Here is a 26,615-nt window from a genome sequence, read left to right on the forward strand (position 1 = left end):
TGATACAATGTTGTACATTATGGTGTAAAAGTGTAAATAATGGGGGTGCACAAATATGAAAATATAAAAATAGAAATGACCCAGGCCTCCGCATGAGACATTTTTTAGAAGCTTATTGAGAAGTCACATAAAATAATTTAACTACAGCGTTAAACAGCTTGGTACTCTTGGCAGACACTTAGGTACTGTTTTTATAGTAAACTATATGTTATTAAACAAAAAAAAACTTATACCAACTCTATTAATTACTAACATAAACCTCTATTTTAGTTTTCAAATGTTATACGTAAGTTTCATATTGAAATTATTTTGGAGTAAACATTCACCTGTGTTCTTATTAACGTACCGCCACTGTCTAAACATAATTAACCGAATAAATTGCAGTAAATATTAAACTTGTTATATTATATATATATATATATATATATATATATATATATATTGTTATAACACAAAAGTGACTGCGACATTAGAAAAAACTCTTGTGCCTTAGTGGACCACCACTTAAAGACAGGACATAAATTCACTTTGTTAACATCGCAATAATTCTAATAATTCTAAATTTGCAGTTTTCTCCCGAGGAAGTCACTAAATCGTGACGAAATGTTAAAAAAACAAAACGAGTTTTATTTCCTACTGTCCGAATTGCTGTCTGATGAATTAAAAGCCAAATATTATGGCGCTGGAGCACAGATTAGTCGAACTTTTCGCGTTTAAATCGGTATCAGTAGAACGATACAGCTGTTATTTCGGTGTCTCCACCTCTTTAGTCTCTCGAGCTGATACATATTCAAACTCGGAAGGACTTTTGGAGACAGGTATAACAGTTATATAGCTCTATTGATACCGATTCAAACGCAAAATGTTTGACTAAACGCCATACTATTTTGGTTTTAGTTCATGTGTCCAACTTTAAGTTATGCAGAAGAGCAATTTTCAGTTTTTGAAAATTTGATTATTTCCAGAGACAAGTCTAATTGTGCGGTCTACGTGAAATGCCCAGCATAATAGAGTATTTACTATACTATATTTCAAAAATAAGATAGAGTACTTTCTCAGAAAAGAAACTAATTGCGTTTTGTCGTCAACTTAGATAAACCATTGTGCATATCACCAGTATACCCTAAAAGGTCTTCTACCTGCTATTTTTAGAATAATGGACGATGACATAAGAAACCGGTCAGAGATGTGCATCAAGAAATTACAATTCAATTTATTAGAGTTCGTTTATTACAATCAGAATAGTTTTGCTCAGTAATTTGTAAGCGAATAAAGTGAGTCGACATTATTATAGTGCGGTTTTTATGATAGTCAATAGTGAGTTTATCGAATATGGAATCAAGAATCAATATACTACTACTACTAAGGATTTCCACAGTTTTCACTCAACCGTTTTCTCCAATTTTCCCTGTCATTCCAGTCTCCATCTCGCAGGGTTCTTTTCTCCATAGCCTCGACGATTTCATCTCTGAATGACCTTCGGGGTCTTCCTCTCTTTCTTCTTCCAATCGCGCTCCATTCTGTGATTTTGTTTATCCAGCGTCCTCTGTCCGCTCTTCTGACGTGGCCGTACCAGGATAGTCTCTTCTCCTCTATATAGTCGATTATGTCTGATTGCACTCCCATTCTCCGCTTAATCTCTGCGTTTTCAATTCTGTCTCTTTTTGTAAGTCTACAGCTTCTCCTCAGGAACTCCATTTCTACTGCTCTTATTCTACCTCTATTTCTCTTGTTTATTGTCCAGTTTTCGGACCCATATGTCAGGATACTTCTTGTCAGGGTATTATATATTCTCTTTTTTGTCTTTATCGTAATGTTCTTATCCCACAACACTGAGTTTAGTTGTCTTATACAGTTTCTTGTTTGTCTCAGTCTGTTGTTTATATCTTTTTCTGTTGTTCCCTGGTTCGATATTATGGTTCCTAAATACTTAAATTTATCTGTTCCATTTATTTGTCTTCCCTCGTCTATCTCTAGGTTTCTCATATCCTTGTTTTCTGTTGTTAGGTATTCGGTTTTCTCTAAGTTTATTTCCATTCCGTTGTTTTTATATTCCTCTTCTAGTTTTCTGAGCATAAAGCTGAGATCTTCTTCATCTTATGCGATGACTACTTGATCGTCGGCAAAACTTAAGGTGTATAGGTATTCGTCTATTACTGGTATGCCCATTCCTTCGCACTTTCTCCTCCATGGTTTGAGTGTCTTTTCCAAGAATATTTTAAACAGTAGGGGACGTAGCACAGCCTTGTAGAAGTCCTTTTGTCGTCTTAAATGGATTGTAGGCTTTATTTCCACATTTAATAGCTACTTTGTTTTCTTTGTATAGTGCTTTAACTGCTTTTATTAGTGTTTGTCGGATTCCGAGATCATTCATTGCTTCAATCCCTAGAGTCAAATTATGGGAAGCAATGAATGGGAAGGGAAGAATCAATGTACCAATCAAAAAATTAAAGATGGACCATGTATAACGTAACTAAGAGCGTTATATTAAATGTCTACAATAATTATTTTCGGTAACAGAATCTTTCCAATACCGTTGACAGTATAGTTGAAATGTCGTCTACAGCAATGTGATTTGGAAACTCAATTATATATAAAGTGTTCAAAGAAGAAAAATCGCTTTACCTACTGCTCCCACTGCAGACAAAGACGAGGAAGAAGCAATTGAGTTATATCAGAACATCAACAGTATCATACAGACCATTCCTCGACAGGAATGCCAAGATTAGAGCTGGCGATAAGACACAGTACATTGGAGCACATGAACTTGGAGTCAAAAACGAGAGAGGAGACCTCCAAGGAAAATTCGCAGAAAACTCAGAACTTGTTTTCACCAACACATTCTTCCAATTACCACTTCGCAAGCTGTACACGTGGAAATACCCTCAAGACAGACCCGGGAGAATTATTAGAAATCAAATAGACCACATTTTAGTAAATAAAAGATTCCGAAACAACTTTACATCTGTCAAGACTTATCCTGGAGCAGACTTGGAGACAGACCACGTTCCACTGGTGGGAGTATTTCGAGTCAAACTCAAAACAGTACAGAAAAGGAAAGCACAATCATACGACCTACGTATGCTGAAAGACCTTGATACGAGGATGAGAGTCCAAGCCACGTTAAACGAGCAAGTGACTGCGGTTAGAGACGAATCGAACAAAGAACAAACGATCAAACATATTACAGAAATAGTGCAAAATGTAAAGGATAAAAATGACCCAAACAAATATAAAACCATAAATATATTAATAAGAACGAAAATCAGAGAAGCGAAAGAAAAAGAAGCAAGAGAAAGATACGAAGAAATTGAGACTGCAGTCAAAGTACGGTAGTCACAATGTACATAGGAAAGTTAAAGAACTCACAGGGGGACTAAGACGAAGGCAGAAAAGAAATATAACTGATTCTGACGAAAACATCTTAGACATCACAGTAAAATAAGAACGTGGAAAGAATATCTAGAAAAATAATTTGAATACCAAAGAGACAACACCTTTGAGCTAGAAGAAGAGATAAATGATGGACCAAGAATATTACAGCAGGAAGTTTATTCCGCAATAACACAGTTAAAGGATGACAAAGCGGCAGGCCCTGATAATATACAACCAGAACTACTCAAACTAATGGACAACGAATCAATAGCAATAATCAAAAAGATATTCAACAACATATACAACTCTTTAGAAATACCAACAGAATGGCTGAAATATGAGTTTATTGCTCTTCCAAAAAAAAAAACTAGGAGCCAAAAAATGTGAAAATTACCGTACTATAAGCCTCATAATGGAAGTATTGGAAACCATGACACGAACTTCAATTGATTATACAAGGGAAAATCCAGTGCAAGAGAAGTGTAGGAAGAAGAAGAACCTCATGGTTGCGTAACTTGAGGGAATGGTACGGATGCACATCAGTTGAACTATTCAGAGCAGTAGCATCGAAGATCAGAATAGCCATGATGATTGCCAACCTCCGTCGCGGAGATGGCACGTGAAGAAGAAGAAGAAGCCTCATGAGTCATCTCCTAAAATTGTTCCTAAAGATAATTCATAGAAGAATCTACAAGCTGTGTGGAAGTCAAATTTCCCCCAACCAGTTCGGGTTCACAAATGCTGTTGGTACTAGAGAGGCTTTGTTCTCGATACAAGTCTTATTCCAGAGATGCAGAGACGTCAACTGCGACGTATACGCATGTCTGGTTGATTACGAGAAAGCGTTTGATCGAGTACAGCACGCCAACATGATGCAAATACTAAAAGAAGCAGGAATTAACAACCAAGATCTGAAGATAATTAGAAATCATGCGTGGAGTGAGGCAAGGCCTCACTCTCAACTCTGAAAGAATATTTATCGAAGCTTTGCACGAAACTGAAAAAGGTATTCTACTAAATGGTTACCGGCTAAACAACATCAGATATGCAGATGGCACCATAGTATTTGCGGACAACTTAGAAGACCTACAAGTTCCTATGAACAAAATCACGTATTACAGTCAACAATATGGACTCAATATATACGTTAAGAAGACAAAGCTTATGATAATAAGCAAGAAAAGGATAACAGAAGGTCAACTCTACGTCAACCAATCAGGAGATTAGAGCACGCATCGGAAAAGCTAGATCCACCTTCTTAAAGAGTCACAATTTCTCTCTTGATACAAAAGTGAGAATGTTGCGATGCTACGTCTTCTCTGTCCTGTTTTATGGTGTTAAATCGTGGACCTTGAACGAAGATATGTGCAGAAAACTGGAAGCATTTGAGATGTGGCTATATCGGAGAATACTTAAGATCCCGTGGACTGATCGAGTCACAAATGAGGAGGTCCTCAGAAGAATGAATAAGAACCGAGAGGTACTGACCACCATCAAATCTCGAAAGTTACAATTCTTCGGACATATTATGCGACATGAATCCAGATATGCTCTCCTTCAAGCCATCCTGCAAGGAAAAATATTTGGAAAACGAGGTCCAGGAAGAAAAAGAACATCTTCTGATCTAAAGATCATCAGATAAGATAAAGATTGCCATGATGATCGCCAACATTCGTAACGGATAGGCACATCAAGAAGAAGAAGAATAACTTTACCCAAACCGAGACTAGGAAAATTAAAAGCAATCGAGCTGAATGATTGTTTTAAAAATCCCATTCGTAGGATAGTCCATTCTTTCTTTTTAACAACCAAATATCAACTTTAGAAAAAAGTTTTACGAACTATTCTCGATGATCCTGATTTACCCACGATTAGTAGAACCGACTCTCATTTCACTTGCTGAAATGCTGTAGTGGATGTGCGTTCAAACCCTGGCTCGGTTGATCTTCTTCTTCACGTGCCATCTCCGCGACGGAGGTTGGCAATCATCATGGCTATTCTGATCTTAGATGCTGCTGCTCTGAATAGTTCAATTGATGTGCATCCGTACCATTCCCTCAAGGGTTGATAGAGTAGAGCTAATCTTTGGAATTGATGCTTATCGAATCCGAAGAAATTGTATGTTGGAGACGAATGTACCTTCGAAAAATAAAAAAACATAGGACAGAAAACAAGAATATTTATTATTTGGATGAACCATGAATTAGTGACGGACATTCTGTAGGAAGAGTTTGGGAAGATAAAAACATAAAAACAGCTCAAGAAGCATTTATAAAAGGACGTTCAACTGGTAAGGGTGAGGACTAATAGTTCCACATATTGGTTGTGTAAATGAATTTATCGCGGAGTATTTACTTTTATTTGAATCAAAGAAAAAATGTTATTATCACGCAGAGATGAACGGAGATGTGTTTGAAGAATATTTAGAACAAATGATTGCATTCATTCCCCTAAATGCAGTAAAAATTCAGTTATTATGATGGACAACGCAAGTTTATGCAATCTACTAGTTGTTTAAAATCATAAAATCATGTCAGTTTTATATTGCTAACTTGGTAGTAATAGTCGAAATCAATAATAAAGGCGGTACTAATAGTATCATCCCACCATGAGTACTGTACTATTATTTTAATTCGTTAGTTTAACGAAGGCGGAATTGGTTTAACTAATTGATTTTTAAGCACTTCCTTTTTATTTTTAGATTTGATTTGACACACTTTGTAAAAAAGGTACAGCCTTATGATTCACCAAGAATTTATTGAACGTGAGCTTTTTGAAGGTTTGGCCTGTACATTTTTTGTAGTAGTTGAATTTGTAAAGTAATAAATTCTTAGACAGAAGTAACGCATTATGTTTAATTTTTACTATTAATTGCCATCGTTAGTTTTAATCTGTGAAGTATGGATACGAATAAGTGAAAGAGTACAGATATATACAAATTCATTATTATATTACACAGTCATTATGACTCTTTAACAACAGAAGTCTGCTTCTGAAAATTTTTTATATGTCATTGCGACATATGTTCCACCTCTTCACAGAACCAGAAAGAATGACTCGACTATAGCAACATCTTCTTCTTTTTCTTCCTCTTTATAAGCAATTGTGCTTGTTCATTGGCGGATTAATACCTCTATGGAAGGTTGTTACTCCATCTTTTGGCAGTCGTCTGATACTTCTGCCGATTGGTGACTTATCTCTTGATATTTTGACAACACTGGTCTCCTCCATTCTGCTTATGTGGTTATTCCATTCTTTTTTTCTATTTTGTGTCTATTCATTTATACACTGTACGTTACATTTTCTTCTAATGTCTTCCCTTCTCTTTTGATCTCTCAGCGTATTTCCTGTAATTCTTCTCAGTACTTTTATCTCTGTCGTTTCCAGTAGCCTTTGCGTTGTGGCTGTGTCGGGTCTTCTTTCTGAGGCATATGTCATTATTGGTCTTAGACTGGCTTTATAAATTCTTCACTTCTTCTCGGTGTTAATGTGTCTGTTTTACCATATAGTGCTATTATGCAGCCTGTCAGTCTATTTGCTTTTTGAACTTGATCTCTCACTTCTTTGTCCAGGTCTCCATAGCTAGACAATGTAATTCCCAGTTATTTTATTTCCATTACTTGTTCAAAACTGATGCCATCAATTCCTATTTTACATCTGGTTGGTTCTTTGCTGACTACTATTGTTCTAGTTTTCTAAAATGAGATTGTCATATTAAATTCTTTTGCTCTTTTGCTAAATTTATGGACCAGTCTTTGCAGACTATCTTTATCTTGGACTATCAATATTACGTCGTCTGCGTAACAGAGTATTTATATTTCTTTGTTTCCCATTCTGCATCTTCTTCCTTTGTTAACCCTTTTGATGATTTCGTCCATGATCAAATTGAAGAGCATGGGGCTCACTGAATCTCCTTGTCTTGTCTTGTCCGCTACCCATTTCTATAGGGTTTGTAAGTTGTCCATCTATTCTGACTTCCATTTTGTTGTTTTGGTAGATGTTTTCGATAGTTTTCGAAACTTCAGGATTACATTATAAGTCATCTCTGCCAAACGCTTTTTTTAGGTCAATCAGACACAGAAATGCTGGTCTATTATACTTTAGTGATTTCTCAGTAATTTGCGGTCAGATTTATAATGAATATTGCATCTGTACATATTCCAATACTTAAACCCTGTTGTTCATCTGCTAAACTTATCCTCTGATTTATTAGAACTTGTAAAACTTTAAACTTTAAACGTATTTTAACCTTTAATTGTGGCTTATTCCCATTTAAATATAAATTGTAAAACTTTAGTTGTAAGTTTTAACGTAGTATTTAACAAGTTTATACCTCTGTAGTTTTATGTCTGTTTTTATCTCCTTTTTTGAATAGTAGAGTTAGTTCGCTCATTGTCCATTCTTCCGGTATTTTTTGTGTTTTAATAATTAATGTTAATTGTTCTCTCATTGCTGCTCCACAATATTTCAGTAATTCGTTTGGTATCCCGTCTTTACCTGCTGTTTTTCTGTTCTTCAGGTTTTCAAGTATTTTCCAAACTTACTGTACATTTACATTAAGTTCTACATTTGTGGTAATTTCTGGTGTTACCGGTTCGAGCGTCGTTTGTTCTTCCTCTGCATACTTTTTTAGGTAGTCAATCCACGTATCCTTTTCTATGTGTTTTGGTTCGATTAGTTCCTTTACCTCCGTTCTTTGACCTCTTATAAAGCGCCGTATTTCCTTTTGCAGACCGTAAAAACCATGTTCCATTTCTTTCGAAAAGCATTCCCAGTGATCATTTTTGATTTTTCTTACAAGTGCATGTGTTTCGTTTCTAATTGTCTTGTAATTATCGTATGCCTCTTGTGTTCTGGTTGACATGTATTTCAGGTAAGCTTTTTTTTTTCTTTACATTTTTCCTTCACTTCTGTAGAAAACCATGGAGTTCTTCGCCTTGGGAACGATTTATTTTTATTTATATTTCTTTCGCCAAGAACTTCCTTGGTATAAGCTAAGATATTAGACTTAATTTTTGCCCAGCTTCTGCTTTTTTCGGTTATTTCTTTTTGCAATAGGTATCTTGTGGAGTCATCCTCTAATTTCTGGTATTCTGGTGTTTTGTTATCACATATATGTGTTTTCATTCGGATTTTGCACAATACCAATTTATGATCGCTTCCAATTTCTGCTGATGTTAGTGCTCTTACATCCAAGATTTTGAGAGGGCTGTAACTCAGATAACTGTAGCAACATGTGCAGTATAATTGGCATGTCCACAGGACTTAAGATGTCTAAATTGTAATCACGTGGTTTTATTCCTATTGGTCAAATTATCTTCTGATAATTGACAATTGTACTGGAGCATAGGAACAAACTGCAACATGTGGGAACTTAATCGTATTATATTATTGATCATATTATTGACAGCAGAATAGAGTCTACAGTAATTTCTCTTGCAGCGGACGACAATTAATTTGAGACAGAACATGAAGAAAAATAACTATAACTATAAACAACATAAATACAAATATAACAAAAACATTCATCCACACTTATGAAATATATATAGCGTTTGTAAATTATACACACCAATATATTTTAAGTCTCAGGGATTAGCGTTCTGAGAATTTACTCTACATTATTTTTAAAATACACTATGGAGGTATATAGTGTTTCCAAATCACTTCTCGTCACTGACTTTCTTTCTTTTTTGATTACTTCTCTGCTGTGTAATGCAACTGTTTACCGTCAGTTAATACTTTTCGAAAATTGATAATTGGGCAACAGTGAAATAGATTTTTACATTATTACGAGACAAGAACGAACTTTATATTAGGCAAACTTTCGGTACTGTTTACTTTTGATAATGTGAATTATGCAAAGAAAACGAAAAACATGGGTAGCTTGATTAACAGAGGAATAACATTCTTGGTAGCGAATCTGATGAAAATGCACATGAGCTAAATTACTAAGAGTAAGATAGTAAAAGTCTTTACAGTTACTAAGTGTTAATATCGTAAGTTGGGATAGTAAATATTAGTTTATTTACTAAGGGTGTGCCCCTTTTCATAATCATTTTATTAAAGGTTTGAAGCTTATACTATATAAGGGTTCCTAAGTTAATATAAAAACAATTTATAATGTTCCGGCTTTCCGACCGAATTTCGGCAAAATATAAAATTATGAGGACGGAAGACCAAATTCAACGTGGCCTCAATTTAATGAAAATAATCTCGTCTATATTCAACAAAAAATTCAGTCGCTGAGACGAATTTAAAAATTAACAGACTTGAGTTGATAAAGTGCTGCGTTTACAAGATGGCAATTGATCGTTGATCACCAAGAGATCCTCTACCAAAAGGGCAAGCTACGAGATTATCATATATGGCGTATGAACTTGTGATTATGGCCTTTACAAATAAAACTTTAAAATAGCTCAGTACAACCCTGTAACCCTGAAAAATGGAGGCAGAGAATAACAAACAAGTGAGAAGTGGGTAAACCACAGAAGAGGTGGACGGATAATATCAAACATATCGTGGGCAAGCAATGAAATTGCTAAGAGTACACATCAATGGAAGCAAATGAAACAGGCATATATCAGTGTACAATCACGGTCTAAATAATAAGATGTATATAGCGACAGGACAAGGTTCTTGGTTGAAAAACAGCATGAAATACTGAGCATTTTAAGGAAAAACTTAAAAGAAACTGAAAGTAATGGATCAAGCAGATACCAAAGAAAAAACTCTTAATAGTAGCTGATATTAGAGGAGCTGATATTGATGAGAAAGATATAAGAGTTATCCAGAATCTCTATTGGAATCAAAAGGCACGTGTGAGGCTGAACAAATCAACAAACACAGAGGAATTCGAAATTTTACGAGGGGTGCGACAGGGGTGTATTTTGTCTCCTATGCTGTTCAACCTCTATGTGGAGAATGTTTTTGCAGAGGCACTTGAAGGCACTGATTGTGGTATAAAGGTCAACGGGTACTCGATAAATAACATTCGTTACGCTGACGACACCGCAATAATCACAGATAACGAACATGATATGCAGTTGATACTAAATAAAATAAACACCACAGGAAAAACATATGGCCTGAAGATAAATGCTGGAAAAACAAAATGCATGACAATAAGAAAGGGCGCATTTTTCAGAGTACAACTGCACGTAGATAATGCTCCAATCGAGCAAGTGAAGACATTCAAATACTTGGGAATGATGGTGAATGACCAATGGCATCCTCAACAAGAAATAAAATGCCGTACCGAACAAGCAAGACAAGCTTTTCTTAAATTTAAACCGCTACTTTGTAACCGCAATCTTTCCTTCAATCTCCGTTACAGAATGGTTAAGTGCTATGTATGGTCCATATTGTTATACGGCATGGAGACATGGACGTTGAAAATATCTTCCATTAACAAGTTGGAAGCCTTCGAAATGTGGACCTTGCGAAGAATGTTCCGCATACCATGGACAGATAGGGTGAGAAACGAGGAAGTCCTAAGAAAAGCAAATACTGAGAGAGAATTGCTCAGCTTGATCAAGGCACGAAAGATTGGATACCTGGGCCACATCCTGAGAGGGGAAAAATACGCAATCCCTCAACTAATTATCCAAGGAAAGATTGAGGGCAAGAGAGGAGTAGGTCGCAAACAAATGTCGTGGCTGCGAAATATAAAGAACTGGACAGGCGTAACTAACACTGGCGAACTTTTGCATGCCGCAAAAGACAGACGTCTGACCTTAAGATAATTCGCCAACGCACTATAGGTGCACGGCACCATAAGAAGAAGAAGATTAGAGGAGCAGTAAATAGCAACTGAGCTGGTTAAGGAAGGAGGATACTTATTACTAAATCCAATATAGAATTAACAACAAATATATGGGTTAACACGCAGTTACTTGATGAATGAAACCCTAGCATAATTGTACCATTACATTGTAATGGTATAAACGTAACATTTTTGTTATTTTTCTTCACATAATTACTTTATTCCAATTTTTGTCGATTTGATTCATTTGTTATTTAAACTTAACTCTTTGTATATTTCCCATATTCTATCTTAGTCTATTCTACGCCATAGGCATATATAAAATGTCTATGATGTGTGTGCCCTACTCCGCTACAAAATATATTTGTCAGTTGGCAACTCCATTCTGTCTTCACTTCTAAATGATGAAGGTGGTAATGTTTTTTCTTTCCGCATATTTTATCTATTTAAAGTGGAATTTCTGTACATAAATTCATTTACAGTATTTAAATCTTAGTTGGGATAAGTTGATAATTTCCTTATATTTAATATTTCACCAATATCCAGTCACTTTTTTGGTAATTTCTTATATATCCATTTATTTTTTTTGACATAGCCTCACTGTTCAAGTCACGTGTCTTTTCAACTTTTAAATACGTACATGCAGCTAAGATATTTATTTACTTTAACTAATTTACTTTATTAATAACTATGTTTACGTAATCCTTGCCATTCGCTATATTTTTTCTATATATTTGTTAATCTTCTATAAAAACATGGCAAGAAAATGTTTACAAATTATACTGTTGTGCTAACTCAAGGTTTCTTAGTTTAGTTTTTTTTGGCCTTTTAATTAATTTGTATCCACTTTTTTGAGTGAGTTTTTCCAAAGCACATGGTCGACCATAGGGAATAAAAACTGCTGGAATGAATGGAAACTACTATGAAGAACTTAACAGCTGCATGAAATTACATACTACTACGTTCAATAAGTGATCCAACTGCACAAAACCAACAGTGCATGCAACAACAAGGCCATAAGTATTATTTTGAAATTTTTGTACGGCGCTAGGCAGGATTTGATTTGTTTTTTATTATTAACATTAAAATTTCATGCCATTTCTGTATAATAAATATGATTAGTTAATATCCTGTTTTATCCCGGACAACTAAACTCATTTTTCAGATTTGCATTTAAGATAAAACGAACTTATATCTGAGAGACTGAGCTAGATGAAGCTTTAAACAATTGGCTCCCAATGTTAGTTGGAGTTTTATTATTACACATTTGCTCTCAACTTTCTGATGGTAGCTATATTATTATACAGGAAAAAGGAGACCCTTTGTAATGTGAAAACTACCAGTAATCACGCTGCTAAATTTATGAAAGATTAAGATATAATCCAACCAAAATCCTACATACACCATCGACACACACCATTTCTTCATGGAGTTTGAAAGTGCTTTCGATCATAGAAATCGAGAGAATTTCTAATCTAAGCCATGAAACAATTTAAAATACCTCACACAACTAATAATATTGGCGAAAGAATCACTAAAAGCGAAAATTACAATCCGAATACAAAACAAAATAACTAAAGGGATGACGACAAGGAGAGACACGACAGTCAATATTCGAGGGACTATAAAGCGTCCATGATTTCAAAAAGTGTTTTATGTAGAAACATAAATAGTCGAATAGATTACTTAATATTAAGGGCACCATATATGGATATGGACGTGAATAACAATACAATATTTTTCGTAGTTAGATATCCCCAGATATAGAGGATTTAATTCTCAAAAGACTTTTACTATCACGATGAAATCTAAATATCTATAAACTACAAAAGTTATGAGATATACGGGGTGTTTATTGGACAAGATAACACAAAATATAAAATCAACTCATTGTGCTAATTAAAAAAAATTAATATTGTTTTAAATAAATGCACAGCAATAAAAACGGCAGTTAGTAATTATTTATACAAACAACAATTACAAACACTTAAAATACAATAAGTAAAAAAAATCAAATATTTTGTTTTCGGGTTGCTAAATTGGCCAAGAGATTGGCGGTGTTTATTAAATTATATGCTGGCTCAATTAAAAACCCGTTTGATGGTACACCCAGTATATAAGAATGAATGATTAGTGTTAAATTAGAACATAAAGCAAAATAAAACAAGAAAAGTAAGGTAAAGTCACGTGACATTACGTGTGGAAACGAAGAGCCTCTATGAAGCGGTGGCGGATGTCGAATGTGCCCCTGTTGCGAGCAAATGGAGCAACGGGACATCATCGAAGCAGCGTCATAATTGACGCCATCTTCCAGCCATAGAGACTAAAATAATTCAAAGTTAGTACATTCAGTAACATAGGTATATACCTTGTGAGTCTTAAGTGTTAACCTGCCCCCTCCTACTATTTTTTTTAGGTAACGATAATATATTCGGAAACTGGAAAATTTAGGTTTTGCTTCTGCTTGAGTAAATTTTTATTATAAAGTATCTTATTCTCCACGATTTTTAACGATTTTCTGTACTAGGGGATAGCTCAAATGTTTAAAATATTCTCCATTGATACATACATGACAAAATTAACCCCTGACAGAAATATATGTGTAAACGACGCAGGAATCGAATATGTAATATCTTACAAATATTTAATCCATAAACTTAGAATAGATCGAGATAACTAAATCTGCGAAAATAAAAGACGAATGAAATTAGCATGGGAGACTTTCGGCAGATTAAGAAGTACGCACTCCCATTGTTGACTTATGGTGCAGAAACTTTAAGAGACATAAGTGATCGATGTTGGAATTAACGCTAAGAAATAGAGTTCTAAATATCATTGTAAGAGCCAGAACACGGATTAAAAATGCCGTGGAAAGGATAGCAGATATGAAGTGGAAGTGGGACGGGCACGTGGTTGTAATAAATGACACTAGGTGGACTAAACGCATAATGGAGTGAAGTCGTAGATTTTAGGCATATAGATTACACTTACATAGTTACGTCGCTTAGGCTCTTTAGATCTATGTTATGAGATAGACCAGTCCTCATTTTATTTATTTAATTTTCTCAGTTATTTTTTTCCACAATCTCTGGTTTTTTTATATCCATTGCTCTTCTGGACAATTAGACAGAAAGATTATTGGATAGAAATCAAGAACCGGAACGAATATATATAGAAATATGCTCCTGGAATATAAGCTTTATATTTGCTGCAGAAATTTTGAAGATTTAACGGAATTGCAAGATTTAGCCTACGAGTATGAAGCCATAGAAGACGAAAAGACCTAAGAAAATTAAAATCTCTTTAAAGACACCAGGAACATACAACTCCACGAGAATATGACGCCAAGGAACGTGCTTTAGTTGTAAGATGATTTAGTTGTAAGTCACAACCACGAACATTATGGAAATTCTGTTAGCGTTGCGGCAAACATGAAGTTTATAGTAGAAAGCCGCTGTAGAAGCTGCCAGGGAAATGAATAACAGACTGGAGAAATGAGGAGTCGTCCCAATTTGTTCTTCTCATTGCTACGCAATCAGCGAACAACGACTTTCGACTGTTTGCATCATTAAAAATCGGGCACAAAACTTACAAAGCGCTAATTCATCCAGGAACTATTAAAAATTATGTTGGAGACAGAATTGCACAGCCATACAAGCACTCTCTGGGAAGCTATAGCTATAGTCTATTAAATACTGGTTTTCAAACGAAAATTGCACATTCCTTTACTGCACGGACATCTGAAATGAACTATAATAGGGAATGGCATTGCCGTTGATATGGGCTATTAATCAACCTCAGTTGTAATTAAAAATATCCCATTTTAGCTACAATGTGTTTACAGGAATAAGAGAAGGAAACGTGTTTTTATAAAAAAAGTACCTTAATAGAAATAGAAACCGAAGCGTTTGATGGTTTCTACTTAATATATTATCGTTACAGTATAGAGACAGTAGCACTTACGATTCACGCTGTATTTGTATATAGATAGCTAGCAACACATCTTTGAATGCACAGTAACATCAGCAGTTCGCAATATTGCAGCTAAGTTATTCATAAACATGTAAACATATAAAAATTCACTTGATTTTATTTGCACACAGGACGATTATTACCTAAATATTTTTTTAAAAATAGATTTTAATTCAGAATTTAAGCTGTTTCTTAGTCAAAACTACCATGCTTTTACCTATTTTAAAGTTTTAATAATATAGTCTGTTGGTTTTATAACCGGGTTACAACTGCTCGATAATAGTTAAAACTTACCGTTTTTCAAGTACTCATATATTTTTTTTTAAATCACATTACGTACCATGCCTTTCAGGCATAGTGAATTTAAAATTACACTGAGCGTTTTTTGAAGGTAATATTTTAATTATCCCTGTATATATTTTGTTTACATTATTTGTTCTTGTTTCTTTTTTGTAGTGTGTTGACAAAATTTAAATTTTCTGCAGTTACGATATTTTTATAAAAATAATTTGTCACCGAAAATATTAGGATGCATGCGGTTGCATTTTGCCACATGGTACTTGCACTCCACAATCGTCATCAGTCTGGCTTTACAACCTTGCGTGGGTCCTAGCCTCCCCAAGAATTTTTCTCCAGTCGTCCCTATCCATCGCCTTTCTACGCCAAGCACGTATTCCCATATTTCTCATGTCTTCATCGATGTTATCAATGAACCTTGTTATGGGCCTTCCTCTACTTCTCTGACCAATGGGTCTATCAAGGAGCGTTTTTCTAGCTGGGTCAATTTGTTCCATCCGCATTACATGCCCTATCCACCTCAGACGTCCTATCTTAATATGTTTTACGATATCAGGTTCCTGGTATATTCTATAAAGTTCGACGTTGTATCGTCTTCTCCACACTCCAGTGTCATTCACTGCTCCATAGATTCACCTTCAGATGGTGAACCTATGGTTCAGAGTCCAGGTCTCTGAACCATATGTTAGGACTGGGCGTATTATTGTTTTATAGAGTTTTATTTTTGCATTTCTCGATACTGTCGATTGTGGATTACAGGAGAAGATTAAGCCCAAAATAGCATCTGTTGGCCGTGCAAATTCTGCCACCTTGTACCACCTTTTTTTATACAGTTCAGCTGGAAGATTATCTATTCCTGGTGATTTGTTTCTGGTTAGTTATTTAACTGCATCTTTAACATCAAGAATCGTTGGTGGTGGTGGTGGTTGGTGGTGGAAACCACCCGCTCGCACTCCACAATAAGTGGTCAAAATATTCCACGTTTTTGGGCGTGCGATTAATCGTGCTTGGGATAATTTCCAGGAATTTGGTATAGGTAGTATGCTACGGCACGGATGTGGTCAAAATCAGCTACTATTAGAAGATAGGACACATTGATTGATACGACAACTAAAAGAAATCGAACATTATGGGCTTCTAGTTTGGAACACATACTGGCATTCACAAGTAAGTTTGTCTATTATTCACTAAGATTTAACGAAAGTGGACTTGATTATGGTTAGTGATGATATTCTTACTTAACAAGTCTAATCGTGTTAGCTGTAGCGATTGGAACATTCAAAGTATTGAACTGCAACACAATGGCGTAACTGTTTGTTCACGCACGACTCTAAATTTGCATTCTATCATTCAAATGTCCTTATTCTGACTTGAAGGGAAAGTGAAGGGAGAAACATTTACAAAAATATGACTCTGTTGCTATGTCTGGGCTGCCACTTCTTTGGAGTCTTATGCTGACAATGAATAGTCACAGACGTGTCTCATTAGTCATTTACTCGATTGTCGAATCATTTGGTCGAACTTTTATTTTTGAAGCTTAACCTTATGCTGACAATGAATAGTCACAGACGTGTCTCATTAGTCATTTACTCGATTGTCGAATCATTTGGTCGAAATTTTATTTTTGAAGCTTAACCTTACGAGGAATTCTAAATTTAGATTTAGAAGAGCTCAGTGTTACTCGTATGGAATGACTTTCTCGTTTGCCAGACATTAGTCCGATCGAAAAAATCTGGGATCGTCGCCAACGACAGCATAATCTTCATGGTCCCCGGCCAGGGACATTCTCTGAGAAGAGAAGAGTAGCAAGCTTTATATTGTAACGAATTAGCCCATCTCCGATGCATGGTATGTGTCACAATTCGTATAAGGATAAATATAGAAAACTCGAAGAGTTGGAATTTCAATAGCGCACGTCTTCGATACGCTTTCCATGAGACGAATTAGAGATGGGCTACTCCAGAATGTTCTAGTAGGTACATAATAACTTTTATATATAAGCATACCTTCTATGAGTTAAGTTTAGTTCATACGGTCAACGTATGAACGGTTTATACCATTATTGGTTGTAACAGAGTACAGACAGTTTTAAGAAGTAGAAGGAAAGCTACAAGATATTGAATGGAATATTCATCAATGAAATCTACGATCATTTTGTCTTTTTATTCCATTTTTATCTTTATGATTATGTTATTTTTTTTGAATTTAATTTTATAAGATATATCAGCTTTTATTTATAAAATACATTTTTGAAATATTGTTGCTCATATCTTGTTTTATTCTTAGCAATTCCAATTATCCACTTCAAAACATGCTCAGTTTATTATATTATATATACAGTGTGTAAAAGCCAAATGGAATAAATTCATTATTTAGGTTACTGTACATATTTATAAAAAATCCCGAAACACGTCAAATTTAAATTATAACTTGACATTCTTTAACGTAAAAATACAACCCCTACCTTCAACCCCCTTAGAATGACAGGTACAACCCCCAATTTTTCAAATAGGAAGTATATTCTTGTGATATATCGTTTGAGAGGTCTTTTCATTTTCAATTCAAAAATGTTGTCGCTTTCAAGTTTATTAAGATTAATTAAGATAAAATAAATTAAAATCATGTGGTTACCGAAATTCGCTAAAATATACTCAAAACTTATTTCCCGTTTAGGTCTTGATAATGAGAAAGTGAACAAAAACCATAGCATTGTGGTTTTTAGATGGTAACCATTAAAAAACTTTAAAGAATTTCCGTGGCAACGTTATTTTAACACGCATTAGTAAATTGTTTTATTTAAGTTGTCAGTATTTTAATTTAAGTAAAAAGTTCGTTCAATTCAATTCTGAAAAATGGTTAGATTAACGGAAATGCATAAAATAACAGTTTTACAAATGATTGGTTACGGAGATCACCCGAACACAACAGGAAGTAACTCGCCTAATAAATTAGGAAATTTCATGAGAAATTTCCTAATTTACCGCCTACATCCCAAGGAACAATAAGTAAAATAGAGAAGCAGTTTCGCGAGTTTGGTCATGTAAGGCAGATAAAAAAAGCAGCTGCCAATGCACTGAGTGATGAACTCAAATTAGATGTGTTGCTTGAGTTTCAGGAAAATCCACATACATCGAGTAGACAGGCATCCACTACATTCAATGCTAGCCATACATCGATAGTAAACATATTAAAAGAAAATAAATTGCATCCCTATAAGATGATACCTACTCAGGAGCTCATGGAAGACGATTTTGATAGGAGAACGTTTTTTTTTGTGAGGAAATGATGGACATGTTGGATAACAATATTATCCAATTAGAAGACGTTATGTTTTCTGATGAGTGTACTTTTTCACTTAACGGTCATGCTAATCGGCAAAATTGCCGCTACTGGGCCACGGAAAATCCTCACTGGATGAGAGAAGAACACACTCAATACCCTCAAAAGGTTAATGTTTGGGCAGGGATTGTAGGAAAAAATATCATTGGCCTTTTTTCATTGAGGGCAACTTGAATGGCAACAATTATTTGGCACTACTTCAAAATGATGTCATTCCAACGTTGGCAAATTTATATCCTGATCCAGGAAACCCTCAGGTTCCAGCGAATACGATATGGTTTCAGCAGGATGGAGCACCACCACATTACCAACTTAATGTCCGGCAGTACCTCGATACAATATTTCCCAATCGGTGGATAGGGAGGCGAGGATCGATTGAATGGCCAGCGCGATCACCTGATCTTACATTATTAGATTTCTTTTTATGGGGATATGTGAAGAGCCATGTGTACAAAACTAAACCTTCTGATTTAAATGACTTAAACGAACGAATAACTTGCGATTAGGTCGATCACACCTGTTATGTTAAATAACGTTAGAAGACAGTTTTATTTGAGTTTAGGATGTTGCCAAGACGTCTTAATTAATCTTAATAAACTTGAAAGCGACAACATTTTTGAATGGAGAATGAAAAGACCTTTCAAACGATATATCACAAGCCTATACTTCCTATTTTAAAAATTAGGGGTTGTACCTGTCATTCTAAGGGGGTTGAAGGTAGGGGTTGCATTCTCACGTTAAAGAATGTCAAGTTATAATTTAAATTTGACGTGTTTCGGGATTTTTTATAAATATGTACAGTAACCTAAATAATGAATTTATTCCATTTGGCTTTTAAACACTGTATATTTATATTATAAGTATAACATATACAATATATTACTATCTTATATTACTTATTTTGTCTGGTCACAGATGATCATAACCTGTGGATGATGATCATCTGTGGTCTGGTCATTTTTACCGAAGAACTAATCTAATGCCGTTATGTACTAGATTTTATTTAGTTTGATTCAGCACTTTCGTGTTCATAAATGGATTTAATTTAGTTATGTCTACAACTTTTCAGAGTGTTGATAACTGAGTTTTGTTTTAATTCTCGGAATTGTGTTTCGTTGCTGTGAATGCTGTTTTATCTTTCTTTTGCCTGGTTTAGGTACCTTATGCTTTTCAGGGTACGTTTTTCGTTAGTTGTGGTGTAAGTACGTGTGTTCGGTGGTTACACAAGACATATTGCTAGTAAACAGTTCTTTTCATATTGGTTTTTATTTTTGACATTTTCGCGATGAATAATTTTTACGGTGTAGTTTCTGCTCATAGAGAAAAGTCTCTATGTATAATTGGAAGGTTCCTCAGATGATATACTGACATATTGTCTGTAGTTTGATTTACAATAATTAATTGTCTTTCCAATGTTAGCAGCTTGTGTGAGGTCTAAGTAAAGATCGAAACGTAGGTACGTTTTCTCGGTGTAGAGTAACGATCTTCTTTGCGTTTGTCCGAATTTGTCCTGTAGAGCACTCAATAGGTCGTACTCCTTCTAGGATTGCTTGCAAATCAGGTCCCCAGTATACGGTTCTTCTGAACACTATTTAAAGATACCTGATCTGACCACTAAAATGAAATTGGTCTATATATATCGTGACGTTGATTTTTACAGTTTTTTGTGTGGTAGTCGTAAAGCTTCGGATGCCTGAAGATTATGAGCTGACTTCTCTTTGAATTAGGTATTACTCTCCATCTATTGTACCAGTGCACTCAGTGTTGGCAAGAGTTTTGTCCTGTTTTGGGAGCATGATAGTATGGGCTACCTTCTTAGGATTTGAAAAGTACCAGAGTTTAAGTGTTGACTATTTTCGCCAGCTTAAGGGTAATGTTCGGTGGAAGCTATTTCACACAGGTCCTGTGGATTTTGTCAGAACATGGTGTGTTGGTTCTACCAGTTCCCCTTGACGTAATTCTCTTTCAATTCTACAAATATTAGAGCAAAAGCACTGCAGCAACATGGTGTGTTAGTTTTACCAGTTCTCCTTAATGTACTTCTCTTTCAATTGTAAAAAAGGATCTTTAGAATTTGTACGTAATGATCATTCTGTAATATATCCTGATCTATATGCTGCCTGCTCGCGTAGTTGGTATCGATCTAGCTTGGAATTTAATCGCTTGATAATAATCCTCTTGAAAAGTTTGTATAGATGTAATAACAAGCTTATAGGTCGGCAGTTTAAAAAGATTTGATATATCGCTTTTTATGCGTGAGTACAATGATTATCCATTTCACAATACATTCATTGAAGGTCACGTATATATATATATATATATATATATATATATATATATATATATATATATATATATATATATATATATATATAATGTAATTTGTTTCAAGTTTTTCACTCAGAAATAAATTTCGTGCTCGCTTATTATTTGAGAAATAAGAAACGGGAGTATTTCAAAGGGATTTTCGATGATTGGATTTCTTCTACACGAGGTACTTTAATTAAAGGACTTTTTTTGTCGTCGAGCTGCTGCTTGAACTTCGTGTCATATCCCACACCGATGTGTCATCCGAGTATATAATATAATGAGTTCTGAACCTTTCCCCCCACGTTTTCACTTTCCACGTTTCCGGTTCAATTTCTACGCCTATATCGGTTTATTTGAGTTATGGATAAATTGGTTCAGTCAATCCTTGACCTTTTTTTTTGTAAAAATATTTAGTTGACAGTTTTTTTGTATGGGATAAAAAGGACCTTCGGGGTTATCTGAACATATACGTATCTATCTTTTATATTTCAAAAGCTTTTTAGAGGGTGTGTTATGTAATTAGTTTAGCAGAGCTTAATATTATATTGTCTATGCTCGAAATATAGTAAATTTTTAGCTAATTCGTTAGAGAAATTCCGCTTCAAACAAAGAAAAATAGAGTGATTTGTTACGATGATCAATAATGTCTAGTAAATACCCAAAGGAAATTTTTACTGTCGTTATAATCTAACTATCCATGTTAGTGTAATTATCTACTTTTTTAATATTTCAATAATCATTAGACACTAGTAAATTCAAATTCTTTTCATCAACACTCCCTTGCTATATGTAATGACATTACAACCGTCATCCTGGGATTAAAGAAAATTGTTTTACTACAGTACATTTGCTCTACATTATTCTGCCATTTGTTTTGTACTAGAAGAATGGAGAACGAACGAACTAATAATAATACTATGGTAGATCATAAATATTTTTTTTTGGAATTCTACTAGTTTTAACAGTAATCCAGCAAACTCACTCCCCTTAAGGGTGGTTTGGTGGTGAAAAATTATTAGAGTGGTAATAAATGAGTGAAAAATGGGTAAAAAAATATGCCATCGGCAAAAAGTTTTTTTTGTGAATTCTGCTAGTTAATTACCAATTAACCAGTACTTTTCTAATGTCATAAGGCTGGTCCATTATTTTCATTTCTAGTATGCAGTATAACCTTGGTTTTATATTATTTTTTAGCTATGAGCCATACAGAATCTTTGGAAATTAATAAAAATACATACTGTTCCACAGCAATCGATATTATCATGTTTATTATTTTGCTTATGAAAGGCTTGTATGTTGCGAGTTGCAAACAAATAAGTTATTATCTGCTATTCTTCTTCTTTTAGAGCCTTTCGCCGAACTGCTTCTTTAATGTTTGTGTGATACTCGTAACAATAGTTTTTGATTGATAAGAAAAAGTTTTTTTCGGCATTAAATTAGTTCTCATAAGAAAACCAGACTAGTCAATATCATGTCTTTTGTTGTTCTAAATAATTTTATTAATGTAGTTATTTTAAGAAAAGAGTATACTTAGAGACTGAAGAAAAATTACTTACTTGTAATGAGGTGTAACTGTGTTTCCTGGCGAACCTGAATCCTGAACTTTGATGTTCGTTGACGTGCCTGTGACGAAGTAGAATGGTTCTCATAATTCTGGCTTTATCCTCTTCTTTTATCAAATCTTCCTTGTATAAATCTTCTGATATTCTATAAATTAGATTTAAACACATATTAATACAATTACATAACTACCAATACCTACATAAATAACAAGCAGAGACCTCTATTGTAATTATTTGTAAGAGACTAATGTGTAACGGATACTTTTTTGTAATTTGTAAAAAAGCAACTGGACCAATGACTCGTATTTCCACACTCAACGACTAAACTTCAGACGGGTTAGTTTTGCTGTGAGCAGATGTCCTAAATACATTTCATCCAACTATACTAAACTGCTTATCAAGAATACACCAGTGGACCGAGTAAAACAGTTTACCTATCTTGGAACAATAATAAACGAACAAAGGGATCACTCACAAGAAGGCTAGGAGTGCATTCAACAACATGGCCAAACTCTTTAAAAGCCACAACCTTAATCTGAAGATAAAAGTAAGGCTTCTACGATGTTATATCTTTTCGATATTATACTACGGAGTTGAATCCTGGACACCCACTGAAGCTATGGAGAAAAAACTTAAGGCCTTCGAGATGTAGCTATACCTACAGAAGAATCCTAAGAATATCATCGACGGACAAGATAACCAACGAGACTGTACTACGAAGAATGGGGAAGGAAAGAGAAGTGATGTATACGATTAAAAGGAGAAAGTTAGAATATCTCGGACACCTAATGAGAAACGGCACTATATCCGGCAAAATAATCCTTCAAGGCAAAGTATTCGGAAAGCGAGGAATTGGGAGATGAATATCATGGTTAAAAAATCCGAGAAAATGGTTCTCCACAACAACAACAAATCTATTTAAAGTATCAGCTGATAAAATAATTATAGCCAGAATGATCGCCAATATTCGAAAGGAATAGGCACCAAAAGAAGAAGAAGTTAACTGAATACTAGTTGAATACATTACCTGTACGCAATCCCCGGTAAATCTCTTTCTTCCATATCCAACCGAACTAAACCATCTTCTAAACACCTTCTTAAATTGAGCAACGAGTGAAAACTTAGGGAGGCTACATGGGGCTTTCCCCATCTGTCAACACCTTCCTCTACATCCTCTTCATACTTGATCCAACGAGCTGTTTGCTTCCATTCTCTTTCTTCGGCGCATTCTCCTTGGGAATATTCGGCTAACTCGACGAATATCTAGAAGAAATTATCTTAGTCAATAATAATTTGAAACGTGAATACCATATTAATTATAGTTTATTTAACTCCGATACTATTTCCATGCATAATGCAATTAGACATAAATTAATATTATAATAAATTATAAGCACAAGGAATTGCTACTTTACTGTGATTTATTACACTGAACACCAAATAAAGTTTTTATAGTTTAAGATCTAAATTAGAAAAAACATCTAAATATAAACGATATTGAAGGGGGTTACAACATAGACAATCAACAAAGTGAGACCCAACAAGAGAAGAAGTGTCAAATGCCATCCTAAAACTCAAAAACAATAAAGCCCCAGGAATCGATAAAATCTGTTCGGAAATGTATAAAAAAGGTGGTGATCAACTTTTTGCAGCAATCCATAAACTAATAATACTTATATGGCAAAATGAATTGGTACCAGAAGAGTGGCTAAATGGAATAATATGCCCGTTGCATAAAAAGGGTGATCAACTGGAATGTAAGAACTATAGAGGCATTACTCTGTTAGCATCTGCGTATAAAATCTTCGGCAATGTATTGTTTCAAAGACCTAAACATTTTACAAAGAATAATGTTGGTCAATATCAATGCGGATTTACTGCTGGAAAGTCAAATACACATCAAATTCAAGCACATAGGCAGATTCTAGAAAAGTCACTAGAATATTACATAGATACACACCATCTCTTCGTAGACTTTAAAGCAGCCTATGACAGACTCAAAAGAACTCCATTATATAATGCAATGATAGACTTTGGGATCCCACCAAGTTAGTTAGGTTGACCCAACTAACAATGCAAAACGTAAGTTTATGCGTTAGAATTGAAGGAGAAAACTTTACGTTCTTTGACATTATTAATGGTCTAGAAGAGGGGGACGCGCTATAAAACGTGCAGTAAAGCTCAATATATACAAGACCTTAATAAGACCGGTTTTGATATATGGGGCTGAAACGTGGACCTTATCTCAAAATGATGAAAGAATTCTTGGTATTTTTGAGAGAACAATTCTTAGAAAGATTTTTGGGGTCGTAAATAAAAATGGGCTATGGCGTCGAAGATACAACTTTGAACTATATCACTTATACACCGATCCAGATATTGTGAAATTCGTTAAAGTGCAAAGACTTAGATGGACGGGACACATTGCGAGGATGTCAGATCACGAATACACGAAGAGATTAGCATTTTCAAAACCAGAGGGCACAAGAAGTAAAGAACGACCACGAAGGAGATGGATTGTTGATGTGGAAGAAGACCTACAGATTCTAAGGGGGGAAGTTGCCAGGAATCGACAGGAGTGAGTTCCTTGTGAGCAGGCCAAGATCCACAACGGATTGTCGAGCCACTTATGATGATGATGAATTAAACCCACGTTTTTACATACATTTAAGAATAGGAGAATACATTGATTATAGGTTGCCCGTCAAAAAGTGACCGCAAATAGTTTTAATTCAAATTCTTCTTCTTCTTCTTCTTCAGCCTTCATTCATCCATTGTTGGACATAGGCCTCCTCCAATTATTTCCACGCTTCCCTATCTTTTGCAATTCTCATCCACTGCTTTCCAGCTACAGCTGTTATATCGTCTATCCATCTCTTTTTGGGTCTTTCCACGCTTTTTTTTGTTTCTCGAGGTCTCCAGAATGTCACTTTATGAGACCATCTGTTGGTGTCTTGTCTTGCTACATGTGCTACCCATTGCCATCTCAATGTCGCTATTTTTTCCATGATGTCGGTTACTTTAGTTCTTCGACGTATTTCGGTGTTAGGAATTTTGTCTCTGAGGCTTATATTTAACATGGCCCTCTCCATGGCCCGTTGAGTTACTCTTAATTGTTCTGCCATTTTTCTTGTTATTGCCATAGTTTCCAATCCATAAGTTGCAACTGGTAGTATACAAGTGTCATAGGTTTTTCGTTTTAAGTGTATTGGGATTTTTCTGTCTTTTAAAATGAAGCTCAACTTCCCAAAAGCAGCCCATGATAATTGTGTCCTTCTTTTAATTTCTAGGGTTTGATTTTCTTTTTCGTTTTTAACTGCATGTCCTAGATATATATATATATATATATATATATATATATATATATATATATATATATATATATATATATATATATATAAGAAAAAGTAGTCCAAAGTTTTTTGACTAGTTTGGAAAAAATATATGTAAATACTTTTTTCTTTTTGGGTGTGGTAGTCAATAAAAAATAGAGCTTTGCTAAGGCGTACTATTTATTCTGAATCCAAGCTTTCGGTGGTTTTTTGCCACCTTTATCAAGGTCTACAAAGAAAATTACTATGTTGTAACAAACTGAATGGTGCCAAAAAGGCTGTAAAAAACTATAAAAAACTTACCCGAATGTAAGATTCGTGGCATAAACAACAACGTTAAATAACATGATAAAACTGAGGTTGCAACTAAACTTAAAAATGTTACTGTTAAAAAACACTTTAAAAATTACTAAAAACGTTAAAAGTTAAAAACAAAATGAAGGAAAGAGGTTAGTCTTTGTATGTGGGTATATTTTATTTTATAAAAACCCTTAAAAGGGTAACATTACAAGCACGAACGTTTTCGGAACAACTGTTCCATCATCAGGTTAAAATGCAGGTTAACATGCCTGAGCCACCAAAATATTTGGGTAAAAACCCTTTAAATTGAAAAATGTTACCGAAGAATGTACATGATGTTTATAATACTATATGATGTTTAAT

The 26,615-nt window shown here is 34.7% G+C and overlaps 1 protein-coding gene across 7 annotated transcripts in view; it reads right to left on the bottom strand.

Annotated features, from left to right (window-relative positions):
- The window catches only part of LOC140439223 (band 3 anion transport protein-like), a 453,371-nt gene that overhangs the window by 103,841 nt on the left and 322,915 nt on the right, over nt 1-26,615 (bottom strand). For 6 of the 7 annotated variants that reach the window (XM_072529000.1, XM_072528998.1, XM_072529001.1 and 3 more), the window contains 3 exons: nt 23,648-23,883; nt 22,615-22,765; nt 13,338-13,463 (listed from right to left, as the gene is read on the bottom strand). In XM_072529000.1, coding sequence (XP_072385101.1) covers nt 13,338-13,463; nt 22,615-22,765; nt 23,648-23,883 — 513 coding nt within the window. The remainder of the gene's footprint in view (nt 1-13,337; nt 13,464-22,614; nt 22,766-23,647; nt 23,884-26,615) is intronic. The other variant, XM_072529003.1, reaches the window with a different exon arrangement.

Source organism: Diabrotica undecimpunctata, chromosome 4, assembly GCF_040954645.1.
Source record: "Diabrotica undecimpunctata isolate CICGRU chromosome 4, icDiaUnde3, whole genome shotgun sequence".
NCBI classification, from domain to species: domain Eukaryota; kingdom Metazoa; phylum Arthropoda; class Insecta; order Coleoptera; family Chrysomelidae; genus Diabrotica; species Diabrotica undecimpunctata.